The 14,496-nt window shown below is 37.8% G+C and overlaps 1 protein-coding gene across 3 annotated transcripts in view; it reads left to right on the forward strand.

The window, feature by feature from the left end:
- Positions 1–14,496, forward strand: part of USP25 (ubiquitin specific peptidase 25) — an 88,111-nt gene that overhangs the window by 55,027 nt on the left and 18,588 nt on the right. For all 3 annotated transcript variants that reach the window (XM_030234432.2, XM_030234431.2, XM_050972870.1), the window contains 10 exons: positions 1–77; positions 850–923; positions 2,386–2,534; positions 4,753–4,880; positions 5,628–5,723; positions 6,021–6,182; positions 8,607–8,815; positions 9,024–9,094; positions 12,522–12,750; positions 13,989–14,186. In XM_030234432.2, the coding sequence (XP_030090292.1) occupies positions 1–77; positions 850–923; positions 2,386–2,534; positions 4,753–4,880; positions 5,628–5,723; positions 6,021–6,182; positions 8,607–8,815; positions 9,024–9,094; positions 12,522–12,750; positions 13,989–14,186 (1,393 nt within the window). The remainder of the gene's footprint in view (positions 78–849; positions 924–2,385; positions 2,535–4,752; positions 4,881–5,627; positions 5,724–6,020; positions 6,183–8,606; positions 8,816–9,023; positions 9,095–12,521; positions 12,751–13,988; positions 14,187–14,496) is intronic.

A 14,496-nucleotide genomic window follows, 5' to 3' on the forward strand; every position in this document is an offset into this window, starting at 1 on the left:
CAAGACGTTAGTGAATTTACACACAAATTATTAGATTGGCTAGAAGATGCCTTCCAAATTAAAGCTGAAGAAGAGAGGTAAGATTTTTTTCTAGCTCTGCATGTTGTACATTTTAGATTAGAGGAAAGCAAACCAAATGACCAAAAATGCCATCCTCTGTTTGGCTGGAAAAATTTTGACTCTGTAGCTTGTTTTAGTTCAAGTGTGATTTTTTTTTTCCGTTCCATACATCAATATTTTCAGGTTTTTTACCACAAGTTGTCTCTTTTCACTCTCTTATTTCATATTAGAAGTCTAGCTCCATGAAGTCCAGAGTATATAGAGAATAAAATAAAGAGGTGTTTTGTAGATAGTCAATTAGGCTTTTTCATTTTAATGCCATTTTGCTTTTCAATCGTGTAGTTAAAGTACTTCAAAACCTTGCTCCTCTTTCTCATCTCAGAAGAAAAACTCATTGTTTGTATTAGTGAGCATCTGGAAACTCTGTTGAACACATGATTTTTTTCTATAATGTCTCAAGAAACAGTTTTTACAAGGGTTTTGTACAGTTTAAACACTCATTATTGAATCTGGTTTGCATAGATTGTCTTAAAATGAAACGCTTCTGAAAATTAGTTTTCAGAATATACTTTTCCCTCTAAATGTCTGAATCATTGTTATTGTCAGTAAAGTACAAAAATAAAGAGTAAAATGGGCATATTTTCTATAATGAATTCGGAAGTTTTTAAACTTCTGCATTCATTCATTCTGAACTCTGAATTTGAGAAGAATTCATAGTTTTGTAAATAAAAGGTTGTAGCTTTGACTTGGATTTTTTTTTTTTTTGTAATAACACATCTGTTCTTTTAGGGATGGAGAGAAACCAAAGAACCCAATGGTGGAGTTGTTTTATGGACGATTTCTAGCAGTAGGTGTACTTGAAGGTATGCATCAGAATTTACTTGGACTTCTCTGGTCATGTCTGATCTGTGCTTGTCCAAGCACACAGGTGACTGATGCATTTTTAGGATTTTAGCTACTTCTGCAGAAGCAGATATGGAGAACACAGATATATAAATTTGTCTGTGTCAAATGGTTGGTCAGGTATGAGACTGAGGAGAAATGCACTGAGCTGCAGGGATCCACAGAAACTGTTTTCATAACCTTCAGGAGCTGAGTGTATGTTCTCAGTGCAGCAGAAGTTGGGGTGAGATGCTGAGGAAGATGCTTGGAAGAAATTATTGGGGCATTGTTATCACTTACCAGAAGGCAAGATAGTGTATTTCACTGAGCTCTTCTCTTGTGCTCCTTCTGATTCATTTAATGCAATTTAAAACTTCAGTTATAGCATTTCCTTATGCACAATTTCTTGTATGGATAACTCACCCTCCTAAAAGTACAGTTTGTTGGAAAACAAGTCAGTGGAAACCTGCTCAAGGGCAATGTTGGAGTGAGTGCTAAGGAAGAAGGGACTGTACAACAAGCTTCCCTTTACCTTATTTGTTTGTCATTATTAGATCTGCAGAATTGTACTGTTCTCTATTTCCAAAAGGCAACGAAAGTATTTTTGAGTCATTTTAATGTTGGTGATTTTGCTTCCCATCCAAATGAATGACTTTTGCATTTGAATGAAGCAGGTGTAGTCTTTTAAGTGGCTTCCAGGTTATTCTGTGACCTTGAACATGTTTCTAATGAGTTGTTGTCAGATTTCAGAACCATTCTGCAGATTTCTTGCTAGTAGCATTCTTTCTTTTTTATATTTAGCTACTTTCATCCCTTACATTCTCATTTTAACAGAGGAGATATGTAAAAATCAAACAAATGAAAAGAAACTAGGAGATGCAAGACTTGTTACTGACTTTAGGTTGAAATAAATTTAATTTCTAGGTTGAAATCACTTGTCTCCCATATTTCTCCTCATTTTTGCACTTACATCTTTATACAGTGTTACCAAATTATCATCTTATTTTCAGGACAGAAATGAATGTTCTCTTTTGTGGTTTATTTTTGCAAAATGTACTTATACAAAGGGCTCTTTCATACCAGCAATTCCACTGACTTTGCTGATACAATATATGTTTGTATTATGAAGCTCTGATTTGCAGGGAAGGACTTTGATTTATATGTGTAAAACTTCCCATATGTCTGTGGTGCCATGTAATTTTCATTTTTGCTTATGACCAAAAGATGCTAAAAAAATATAAAAGTGGGCTGAAGAGGAAAACACAGTAATTTTCAATATTGCTTGAATAACATTTTTGAATAAATTGTCTTTTGGCATATAATTAAATTCAATAAGAAAATGTGGATATTGTTTAGTAGACTAGATCAATTGACCCTAGATAGGGTTTTTTTCAAGGTAAATTTTTGTTCTAAAACATTAACTGTTTAATTTTTCATGTGAAGGTAAAAAATTTGAAAACACAGAAATGTTTGGCCAGTATCCACTACAGGTTAATGGCTTTAAAGATCTGCATGAGTGCCTAGAAGCTGCAATGATTGAAGGGGAAATTGAATCTCTCCATTCAGAAAACTCTGCAAAGTCTGGTCAGGAGGTAAGTTAAGTGCTCCTGTGGACCTCTCTTGGGATGTTGTTTTAGTGCCCTTTTATTTTTCTTTGGGTTTCATGTCTGGTTTTTATGGTTCATGGCACCTGCTGTATAGATGAGAATCCCCATTGCCTGTAAAGGCTGAGCTACTTTCTCTTTATACAGCTGGTCATGTTTCATCACAATTATTTTCAAGATGTCAAATCTTAGGAGGTTTTTTCCTACTTATGTAAAAAGTTCAGGTGTAATTTCTTCCTTGATGTCAATCTTTTGCAGTAATGCAATTTTGCTTCCTTTAATGTGAAGCCTAGTGATGCACACTGAAATCATCCTCCAGTCTGAAATTCTGGTATCAATTTTGTGTTTTAGAACAAATGCTTTGTGGCATCTCTTCTGCAATGAGCACATTTCCTGAAATGTAATTTGAAGAAAACAAAATCTCTTAAATTTCTTGGTACAATCCCAAGTTTAGTTTCTCCATGCAAGGTGAAACCTTGTATGTACCTACTACAAGAGCATAACTGTTCATCTTATGAACTAAAGGTTGTCTTGCAGTTATAACCTGTGTGTATTCATGCATAAAATGAAGTTTTGTTATAAATGCTTGACTAGAAATGTCAGACGGGTGTTGTGAGTTTTTTTGTTTTGGTCTTGAGGCTTTTTTAACTTAGAATATTGGGAAACAGCAGGATAGTGATGTACAGGTCTATATTGTTAAGCTTTGAGTTCTGTGAAATTGTCAGCTTTGCTTCTTAGCATGTAGAAACAGAAGTGAAATAGTCATATGACAGATTGGCAGAAAACCAAGAAAAGTAATGTGTTAAGTTCTACTCTAGAAAAAAACATTGCTTCATTATAACTAGAGCCAAGTAAATTTGTTATATGTCCCTGAAATAATCTATAGTGATGTTGCTTCTTTTAGTAGCCATGTTTAAATATAATGCTTGAAAGATGTTACAGTGCATTGGAAGGTTTGGAAGTACTAAAGGACTCTGAATTTCTTGTAGCTTTTACATGGTCTGTCTCAACTGAACAAAGACTTTAAGTAACTTTTCTCTGAGTTGATTGATATCAAAGCATAAAGAGAATAATAAAGTGGTACTCAAATGTGTTGAAAGTTTCTCAAAGTAACATTCTAGTTCTTTTTTCCTTTTTCCTACCATTGACTGTAATGGGGTATTTAGCTTGACCATTATGAGTATTATTATTAGTATTGTTATCATCATACCTAAATGCCTCAGTTACAGAGCAGGCTGTCAGCTAGTGAGCTAATGTAGAAAAAGGAGACATCCTCTGTCCTGAGGAACTTAAATCCTACTTCAAGAGAATTTTAGCCATGAGCACTGGAAGAAAAAGTTGTTTGCCAGTTATGATATGAAAAGACTATTCAAGACATTTGGCTGGATAGGAAAACTTGAAGTGAGCCCTGAGTGAAATGCCACATCTGGGCTATGGTGCTGATATCAAATGTGTCAATGGTGTCTGCACAATCAGAGGAACTTCAGGTGGTGGTTAGACAACCCAAACTTATTTAAATGGGTAGATTGTAGTTGTTATGTGTGAGAATGGAGAGGAAAAAAAAGATCTTCAGTGCTGGAACTGGATTTGTATTGTAGTTGAGAAACAACATATGTGAAAAAAGAAATGAGGACTATGGATAGACCTCTGCTGAGTAGTCAAAGACAAATGGGGTAAGATGATGATAGCAGATGATAGTAAGATGATTAGAGACATGAGTAGAAACTTTAGGCTGTTAGTATGCAGGAAATGTCAAACACTGATCCTGTTTCAGAGGGGATCATTAGAAGCTTTGAATGTTGCTAGGTGAATGAAGGGATCAAGAAGCTGAGTCTGAGAGAACTATAGCAGGAAGAGCACTTGATAACAGTGTAAATAACCCTTTCAATATCATTGAGGAGTTAAGAAAACAGAATAGTTGGCAAGACAGGTTCAAGCATGAGCCAACTTCTGCATGAGCAAAATAAATGTGAGTGGAATAAGTATTTCTGCCTTCTCTGCTGGAACACAGATAGCAAAGCTCTTATGCAGCATGGGCAACAAATAGTTGAAAAGAGAGGGTGGTAGCATTGGAAGACTTATGCTGACCCCCACTCTAAAACCAGTTTCTGTCATAGGTGTGTCAGTCTGCAGCTTTTGTATCATTACTATTGAATTTCTGCTATTGGAAGACATTAATTTTGGGGATTTCTGTTTCTTTATCCAGCACTGGTTCACAGAGCTTCCTCCTGTCTTAACTTTTGAGCTATCAAGATTTGAGTTTAATCAGGCTTTGGGGAGACCAGAGAAGATCCACAACAAATTAGAATTTCCTCCAATTTTGTATCTAGACAGGTACGGTATGATATTATCAACAAAAATCTAGTGTGGATATAAAATAAATCTTATAAGTTTGTTAAAGTTGATGATGTGTCTTATGCTGACTTGAATTATACAAAATTTATGTTCTATTTACACAAGCTGGAGTTTTCATGGGTTTCCTCTGTTTCAGAAAATACACATAGGTCACAATTTAAGACATACTGCTGCTTTGTGTCAAAAACCTGCTTCCACTTTCCTTTATTGCTAGGTACTTGTGTACACAGGCAAAATACTCTGAAAAATCACACCATTTGTGTTTCCCTTTGGGAAACATGGTGGCAAGTTGGATATTTTGTGTTGTTCCAGATACTCTTCAAACATGCAGTCAGTTAGCATGAATGCCTGCAGTTTCTCTGTAGAGCAGAAATGTGGCTTTCAGTTAGCTGCTGAAAGTTACTTGTGAACCTAAATAATGAAACAGGAGTATTGCTCTGTGGTTGCCACTTAAACTACTTAATTTACAGTCTCTCTAATAGTGGCTTTCTAATTTGTCATCCATGGTATCAACACAGCTTTTGACACTGGGGAAAAAGCATGGAAAAAGTGAAAGTTGTGGAAGGGAAGGCTCTTTTTCTCCTCAGTTCTTTTTTAGTGCTGAGTATGTTGCAGGTTCTAAAGGGTGTGAGTTTTTATTAGTATTTAACTGCATGGCTGATGGAGACAGACCTCAATTTCACTGTTGGAATAGGCTGACAATACTTTCCAAATTTTGTTTTACAGGTATATGCACAAAAACAGAGAAATAACAAGAATTAAACGAGATGAAATCAAGAGACTCAAAGAGTACCTCACAGTTTTACAACAGAGATTAGAACGGTACTATAGATGACTGTGTAAATACAAATAGTATTATGGGCTACACAGAATAACTCTTTGCAATTATACACTTAGTGTATAGTTATTTACCTGAGATTTCCTTTCTATATCTCTTTCTTTACCCTTTCTTTGGAAGCTGTGTATAAGTGTTGTAATTCTGATTCATGAAATATGCTAGGAAAGGCTTGCTTTAATTAATTGCAGTCAATCAGAAAAAAATATATAATTTTTTTTCTTTTTTAATTTTTTTTTTTTGTATCTGTGAGTCATGGCATTAATACGTTTTGTGGTTAACAGATATTTAAGCTATGGTTCTGGTCCTAAACGATTCCCCTTGGTAGATGTCCTGCAGTATGCCCTGGAGTTTGCCTCCAGCAAGCCGGTGTGCACGTCCCCCGTGGATGACCTGGGTGCCAGCGCCCCCGCTAGCGGCACACTGCCACCACAGATCCCCCCCAGGTAAGGGCTGCCTCCTGCTCCCTGGGCAGAGACCAGAGCCAACCAGCCTCTGGGAGAGAGGGAGCATGTTTAGCTGTCTTGTTCACCAGACCAATAAAACCAGGCATCTCTAGGAGGGTAGCATAAAGTTTCTGCTCTTTTCTTTCAGCATGGCAGGCTTAAATAAATAAAAATGTTAATAACCTGGGTTTGTCTCATGCACTTAAAAAAATGTCTTCACAAGGAGATTACCGTTTTCAAGCACAGCCCAATTCCATCTACAATTCTAAATAGACTGAAGATTCTGGTGAGGTCATTGATTCCCATGTGTTTTGTTTAAGAATTGGAATTGGGCAAGTGTGTATGGGCTGCATACACAGGTTTCTCGTGTGCGATTCATTTGTTATTTTTTGCCTGGGAGCTAAGTTCCTTTTCTGCCATGCAGTTTGCATGTCTTACCAAATTTGTCAGGAACCTAAATAATCTGACTTCTTAAATGCAGAGTAGCTAAAGTACCAGAGAGAGATCAATGTCCAATAATGTTGTTTTTCTCTTTGTTTAAGTTAGTAACTCAGTGTAGGGGATTGAGTGTATGCTCAGTCAGTTTGCAGATGATGCCCAGCAGTTAAGGACTGGGGTGGGGGGGTGCTGGTCGACGGTGACTGAACATGAGCCAGCTGTGCCCAGGTGGCCAGTGGCACCTGGCCTGGATCAGCAGTGGTGTGGCAACTGGACCAGGTCAGTGACTGTGCCCCTGTGCTGGGCACTGCTGAGGTCACACCTCAATCCTGGGCTCAGTTTTGGGTTCCTCACTGCAAGAAAAACATTGAGGGGCTGGAGCATGTCCAGAGAGGGGCAATGGAGCTGGGGAAGGGTCTGGAGCACAAGTGTGATGAGGAGCAGCTGAGGGAGCTGGGGGGACTCAGCCTGGAGAAAAGGAGGCTCGGGAGAGCTTATCAGTCTCTTCAGTTCCCTGACAGGAGGGTGCAGCCGGGTGGGAGCCAGCCTCTTCTCCCAGGTAACAAGTGACAGGACACAAGGAAACAGCCTCAAGTTGCACTAGAAGAGGATTAGATTGGATACTAAGAAATATTTGTTCACAGAAGGGGTTGTCAAATGTTGGAACAGACTTCCCAGGGTAGTGGTGGAGTCATCCCTGGAGGTATTTAAAATATGTGTAAATGTGGCACTGAGGGACATGGTTTAGTGGTGGACTTGGCAGTGCTGGTTTAATGGTTGGGCTTCATCATCTTAGAAGTTTTCTCCAACCTAAATAATTCTTTGGTAATAATACAATTTTGGATAAGTGGACATTTAACAGTTTGTAACATAGCTTTGGATGTTGTATTTGGACAGTAGGGTTCTGTCTTCTGGGTCAGTCAAGGCTGTTAAATTTGTCATTCAGAGAAGTGAAGTATATGAATCTAACAAGGCTTTAAAAAGATGTCTAATGCCTTACCAGTATAATGCCAGCAGAAATTGTGATGATGTGTAAGAGAAGACAAACTTTTAAAAGTTACCATTGCTTCCATGAAATGTAATATCAAAAAAATAAACCGGTCAAACTCCTGTACAGGAAGTTGTTCTGTAGAAATGTAAGTATTGTGGCTTTTTTGTCCATCTGTAGAAACACCCCAGCATGTTATATGGAGTGACATTTTCAGCTTTCAGCGTTCTCAGAACTTTCTAAACTCATGAAAAATCAAAGTTCCTCAGGCTGTATCATGATGCTGTACACAAAGTAAAAATTCTGTGGCATGCAAGAAAGATCTGCAGATTCCTCTTATGCAGTGTAATTATATAGAGGTGATCTTGTTGATGGGAAGAGAAAATACTGTAACAAGTCTTCATTTTTATTACCCTGCTGCTCTTGCCGAATTCTCCTAAGGTGGCTGTTTTGCAGTTCGTGTTAGAGTGGTTTTGAAGAAATTTAGATGGGTTGGTAGTGCATTTCCAATAGGGCATAAATATCAGAGGTCCCTTCATTATTGCTGTTCAGCTAACATAAGTTGTAGGTAGGACATTAGAAAAAGTCTGCTAGGCATAAGACACATGAAGGAAGTTATTAAACTGAGCATTTGTGCTTATTGGATTTTATGGTTATTGGCCATTAGACAAACTACTGTGATTTCTCTCTCTGCCATTTGGCTGTAAATGTTTCAAACCACAGTTATTTACAGGTATGACCTGATTTGAAATTGTTCAGTAGTGTTTCAAATAAAGCACACTTTGTTGTTGTGCTAATATGTAATGCACCACAAAGCTTTCAGAATTTCAATACTAATTCCATCTTGCTTATGCAGTTACGTGTTCTGGATTGCACTTTAGGAAATTATTACTGTTAAAATGCCGATTTTCAGATGAAAAGCTCATTTTTGTGGTATAACTTTTAGTCTCTCTACGTGATGATTCAATGTTTATAATTCATGTTTTGAATGAATGCAGCACAATAGAGCAGCAGGGGCCTTCATCATCAGATGTCCCAAGCACATCTCCTGTACAGAGATCAGTAATACATAAACCATTCACACAATCACGGATTCCCCCTGACCTGCCCATGCATCCAGCACCAAGGCACATCACAGAGGAGGAGCTGTCTGTCCTGGAGGGCTGTTTGCACCGCTGGAGGACTGAAGTTGAGAATGACACGAGAGGTAATGCCACTGGGGAGTGCATCTGCTGTAGGAAAGGATTTGTGCAAATGGGGGAAATCTTTCATCCCAAAAGGTTTAGCATTTGGCTTGTAGATAGATGTACCACATGTGGAATGCACCCCTGTTTGGCTTTTCATGAGATAGAAATGTAGTCATGTGCAATTATACAGCCTTGTGGAAGAGAGGTTCTTTCTTTTTTGACTTTCAGATTTACAAGAAAGTATATCTCGAATACATCGGACAATTGAGTTGATGTACTCTGACAAAACAATGGTCCAGGTAAGTACAGTTTTGGCATAACTGAAAATAGATCTTTTTTGGCACTTTTAAAAAATTGTTAGATGTTTGAAAACGGAGAAAATATACAATTATGTAGTGTTGTGAGAAATTTCATTGCAAAGACATAATGGGTTTTGTAAGCCTTTAGTTCTGCACAGTCAAATGAAAGACAGCGTTGCAGTATTTTACTGGTGACATGTTTAAATTCAGGCAACTATGATGAAAAGCCCAAAATATGTTCTACCTCTGATCCCCATTTTTTTACCTGAATGCAGATTAGCACAACAAAATTTTCTTGCCCCCATTTGCCCATTATTACTCAGTAACCTTATGGCTTTAAGGTGGTGAAGCATTAGACGCAGGAAAGTACTATTTTACTTTGCTGCTTAATGCCACTGCATATTGCAACCTCCATGCTAATACATGGAAATTCAAGGCTCCTGATTTTGATTTGTAGTTAATTCCAGTGAGTGGTTTTGTTGCTATTGGCTTGGTTTTTTATTTTGGTTTTTTTTTGGGGATTTTTTAAACTTTGTTTAAATTTTGTATCACTCACAACTTTGATGATTAGTCTAAGCTCTCTTCTTAGAGAGCTTAGACTAATAGCAAATTCTTATTCTGTGTAATCTGAACAGTATTTTTAGAATGTTTTGCTGTGGAGTTGTGGCTCCTCTGCTGTTTCTTATGTTCACATACTCATCTTCTCTTACTCTAAGAGGTTTTAAGGTTAAGGATTACTTCCTCTGTTACTTTCTGTTTGTAAAAAGAACGATTTTCATTCCAAGTAAGATCTGTTCAGCTCACAGTTTTTCTTGAGGTATGTTTTCATTTTATACATGGCTCCTAATATCTACTGGCAGCTGAACTCTGATGTTAATAATTTCAGGCAGATTTGCCTAGATAACTTTCTTTAAGCTTGCAACTAGCAGGCACTTTTTTTCCTTAATGCTTGTGTTCTAAGAAGTAGGCCACAGGCTACATGTCATCTAACAGTAAAATTATTAATTTGGTAACTTGCATCTGAATAATCTACCACCAATGTGTTGGTTTAGGTGTTGCAGGAAGAAATACATCTGGATAGCAAAGATACTAGTCAGCTGTCATTACAAAAGAAAAAAGAGATTACTTAGTAAAACACAAAGTAGGTGCTGAACCCATCTGAAATCACAGGCTGGAAGGGAAGCTGCCTTTCTGCAGCTCACTTGGTTTGTCCCTGTTGCTGTTTTGGCACAATAGGAAGGAGGCAGTTATGCAGAGCTGTCTACTTTTCCCTGCTTCCTCTGTCTCTGGGTGATTTGATAGCTGGGTATTGCCCCTTCCCTGGGAACAGTTCCCCTCTGCAAAATACAATTGTAGGATTGCAGTCTTGAAGTCAAGTTCTATGCACATAAAACTAGGCACATTTTTAAGACAAACATACACTAGGAAACATCCTGCAAGTATTATATTTATAAACTATTTGATAAACTCTTTGTCTTCTTCTTTAGTCCTTTTGGATTCTAAGGAGATACAGTAGTCCATAGAACCTTTGTCAAATTGTCATATGAGATACATTCCCAAAATCTTTATTATTTCATTCTCCTGAATGAATGTTTTATCAGCTGCTTATTTATTTCCTTCCCTCTGTGAACTTGCTGTTGGAAAAGAGACACAACTGTTTTTTTCAGTGGGAGTTCATCTTGGTTATAGCAGCTTTGACATATCTGTTCTAGCTACATGTGATGGGGTTGGTGAAGCTCCACTCCTGATTTGCAAGTACTAAGTGTAAACTGAGAAATTTAATGCCACCCATGTTTGTGTTGCCTTGTGCTATTAATTACTGTTGATATAATGGCTTATCACAAGAGATGCCTGTTGGCACTGAACTCACCTGTCCCCTGGTCACAGACCTCTGTGGGGAACCTTCCTGAAAGCTCAGTGTGGGTGACTGACAGCTGCTTCTCCCGGCCTGCAGGAAAGGGTGGGGACCCTCAAGCCGACCCAGTTTGCATGGTCTTAAGTAAAACTTCTTAAATTCAATGGGGATTTTTAGTTCCTGAGTTTAGGGTAAGAAAATTTGGTTTTCACAAAGTCTAGAGAGACACCTTTTTTATTAAATCAGGATCTGCATACATTTTTTGTGCATAACAGAGGCTTGCAGTCATGTTAAGGAGGCTTTCACACTGGTTTAATAACAGATGTTAAAAACCCCAGAGCATTCAGATTTAAGGACTTGTCAGGATTTCTTCTGTGTATATTTCTTGTGTTTGGGAGATTTAGAGTGCGGTCTGGTCTCTGGAAAGACATGGTGTTTGATTCTAGCTGATGTGCAGTCACTCTGCTTTACAGTTCAAGGGGAGTTGCAAATCTCCAGCACTTGCATATAGCCTGGAAGAGAATGATCAGCTCAAAAATAACTTCAAGGAGTTTTTCCAGTCACAGATATGTGTGTGTTTATGATTGTTGCAGTACTCCAATGATATTTGCAAAAAATACTGAGTACACCATGAGTTAAAGAGACTGTGACACCAGCACAAGCTGGTTTTAGGGTTTTTATCCCAGCTGAGCTGTTGTCATTGAGACACAGTGTGCATAGCAGAGAAGCTCAGCTTTCCCTTTTATGTTGTGTGTGCTATTCCAGCAGGTTAGAATGAGTCAATCACTAAGATATTCTCAAAGGACTTATAAGTAAGAAAGAACTCATTCATTCTGCTTTTCTCTCTCTTTCAGACTCCCAATTACTTCATTAGAAACTAAGTTTCTCATTGTTCTTACTTGTTGGTTTACAGATACAGCCTGGAATTCATTTTCCACTGATTCTAGAAACGGCTATCCTCCTTTGCCTCAGGAGGAGGAAGGGACCTTTTCAGGTCTTACATGCTTTATTTATCTTTTCCTGATATAGTTCAAACACTGGAAAATAGTTGTTTTCCCATTCTACTGTGGGAATTCTATTTTTGGGTAACCGAAGCAGATACTAATTTAAATAAATTCTTTTACTTTCACACAAAAAATACTGAGTTTGAATTTGCATGTGCCTTTCCAGACTTTTTGACAGGTTTGCCAGGTTGGAACTGAAGCAAATCAGAGACAGTCAAGGCTGACTTATTTGAGGGGTTTTTGATAGATGCAATGAAGGTAGGAATATTAAGGAATTAAGAAAAGAGGATGAGTGGCAGTAAAGACATCAGAGTAGACATATATGTCATATACTAATATTTTTAAGATCTTCTGTAACTAGTAGTGGTAAGTAACATAGTTCCAAGTCCTTATGCTTAGTGGGTTGCTAGCTTTACTTGTTTTTCCTCTTTACTTGTTGTGTTTTGATTCTGATTAACTTTATTTCAATTACCTTTATTTCATGTAGCAATTATTGGTGGCATACAGTAGGAACTAAATACTGTCAGGGAGGGTTTGACATTTGTTTTATTTCCTGTTTTGTTTTAAGGTTCCTTATAGGTTGCATGCTGTCCTAGTTCATGAGGGTCAAGCGAATGCAGGACACTACTGGGCATATATTTATGACCACCACCAGAACAGATGGATGAAATATAATGATATTTCTGTGACAAAGTCAACTTGGGAAGAGTTGGAACGGGACTCTTTTGGTGGTTACAGGAATGCCAGTGCATATTGTTTAATGTATATTAATGACAAGGAGCAGTACTTGATACAAGGTAATATTATCTACACAGATTCTGCATGATATAGAATAGCTGAATACATTGGTTAAACAAACTTCTTTCAGATGGATTTCCAGAGTTTGGAAATGTTTTTAATAGTTATTGAAACAACTAACTGCTGTTAGATTGTTTTTGTGGGTGGAACGGTTGCTGTTCACCTTACAGATCAATAAAGAGAATGCCTGTGTTTTCAGCATTATTAAGATTTAAAAAAAAACCTGTTTGCTAATTTGTAAATATTTAGAGAAGGGGTTGCAGAATTTTGGAGGGTTTATCCCAAGATTAGGAGAGAAGTATGGAAATAGAGAAATGAGCCTTTTGACGTTAAAATCCTCGTGTAGCTGCTTTTTTTCCCCATAAGTTTCAGAGCCCTGATACGCTCTACTGGAGCATGGAAACTTGAAAGCTTATACAGTAAATGGAAATGTGAATAACTTAGACCTAACAACCACACATCAAACCTAAGTAATACATGGGTTGGGAAATTTTTTTCAGGTCATGTAGCAGTATGCAGTTATAAGGCTTTGTATAGAAGTGATTAAAGAGAGGACAGCGATCCCTTAACACAAAATTTTGGATAATGTTAGCCAGAGAGGTATCTGTGAAAGTGTCCAGATACTCAGTAGAAGGTCATGGAAAATATTCCTGCTTTTTTCATAAGGCTGAAGGCTCAAGTGCTCATTTGTTCAGTTTTTAAATGAGAACCAATATTACCCTTGACATTGCTAGGTTGCCACATTGGTGGTGCACTTGGAGTCATAGGGTGTTTGGGCCCTGTAGATTGCCTGAACTATTCCAATTAAATCAGAAGCTTGCTCACTGCAGGGCAATTACTGCTGGTAAATCCCCTGGGATGTGGGATACCCCTGCAGAGAGCATTCTCAAAGCAAAATGAAGATTAATCAATTTAGCTAGTATTCTTATCAGCTAGATTTCTGAATTCCTCTAGGTCTACCTTCCTTCCCCTTTTCTCTTGGTGAGTTTATTTGTGTCCAGCTCTCTGTGGCAGTAATACAGTCAAGAAATGGTGGGGATTTTGTGAGTATTCTCTGAATGTTCACATAGAATGCTCAACAGATAGTAAAACCAGTTAAAACTAATACAGTTTTGGGGGTTTGGTGCTACACTGTGCATTTATGGTAATTCACTTGTGGATATCTGTTGAACATAGTTTTTACTTTCTTTTGTCCTGTTCTTTCTTTTTCTGAAACTTCTATTTCATGTTACCACAGAGGAGTTCAACAAAGAAACAGGGCAGATGCTGGTTGGAATGGACACTCTGCCTTCTGATCTAAGGGATTATGTCAAGGAAGACAATAAGCGTTTTGAAAAAGAACTTGAAGACTGGGATGCAGAACTTGCTCAGAAAGCACAGCAGGAGAAATTGTTATCTCAGATACCCAGGGCACCAGCACCCTCACCTGCTCCAGGTTAGCTGCTTCTACTTGTTTGGAAAGGGAGTAGGACCAAAAATCACTGGGGCTTGTATATATATTTTAGAACATAACGAAGGAAGAAAAAGTTAATTTGTGTAATCTTGATTACAGCTATTTACTTGGCCAAGATGACTATACTTCAAGTTTAGCCTGTTGGGGTGGGTTTTTGCATTTCATTTTTTATTTAAAGACAGTAATTATTCATTGCTTCTTCTGGCTTTTCCCTCCCAGTTGTCCTGAGCTTCTTTTTTCTTTTTTTTTTCCCCCCTGACTCTTTTAAAGATAGGTCTCACCAGTCTGTTTT

The sequence above is a fragment of the Serinus canaria genome, chromosome 1 (assembly GCF_022539315.1).
Source record: "Serinus canaria isolate serCan28SL12 chromosome 1, serCan2020, whole genome shotgun sequence".
NCBI lineage: Eukaryota > Metazoa > Chordata > Aves > Passeriformes > Fringillidae > Serinus > Serinus canaria.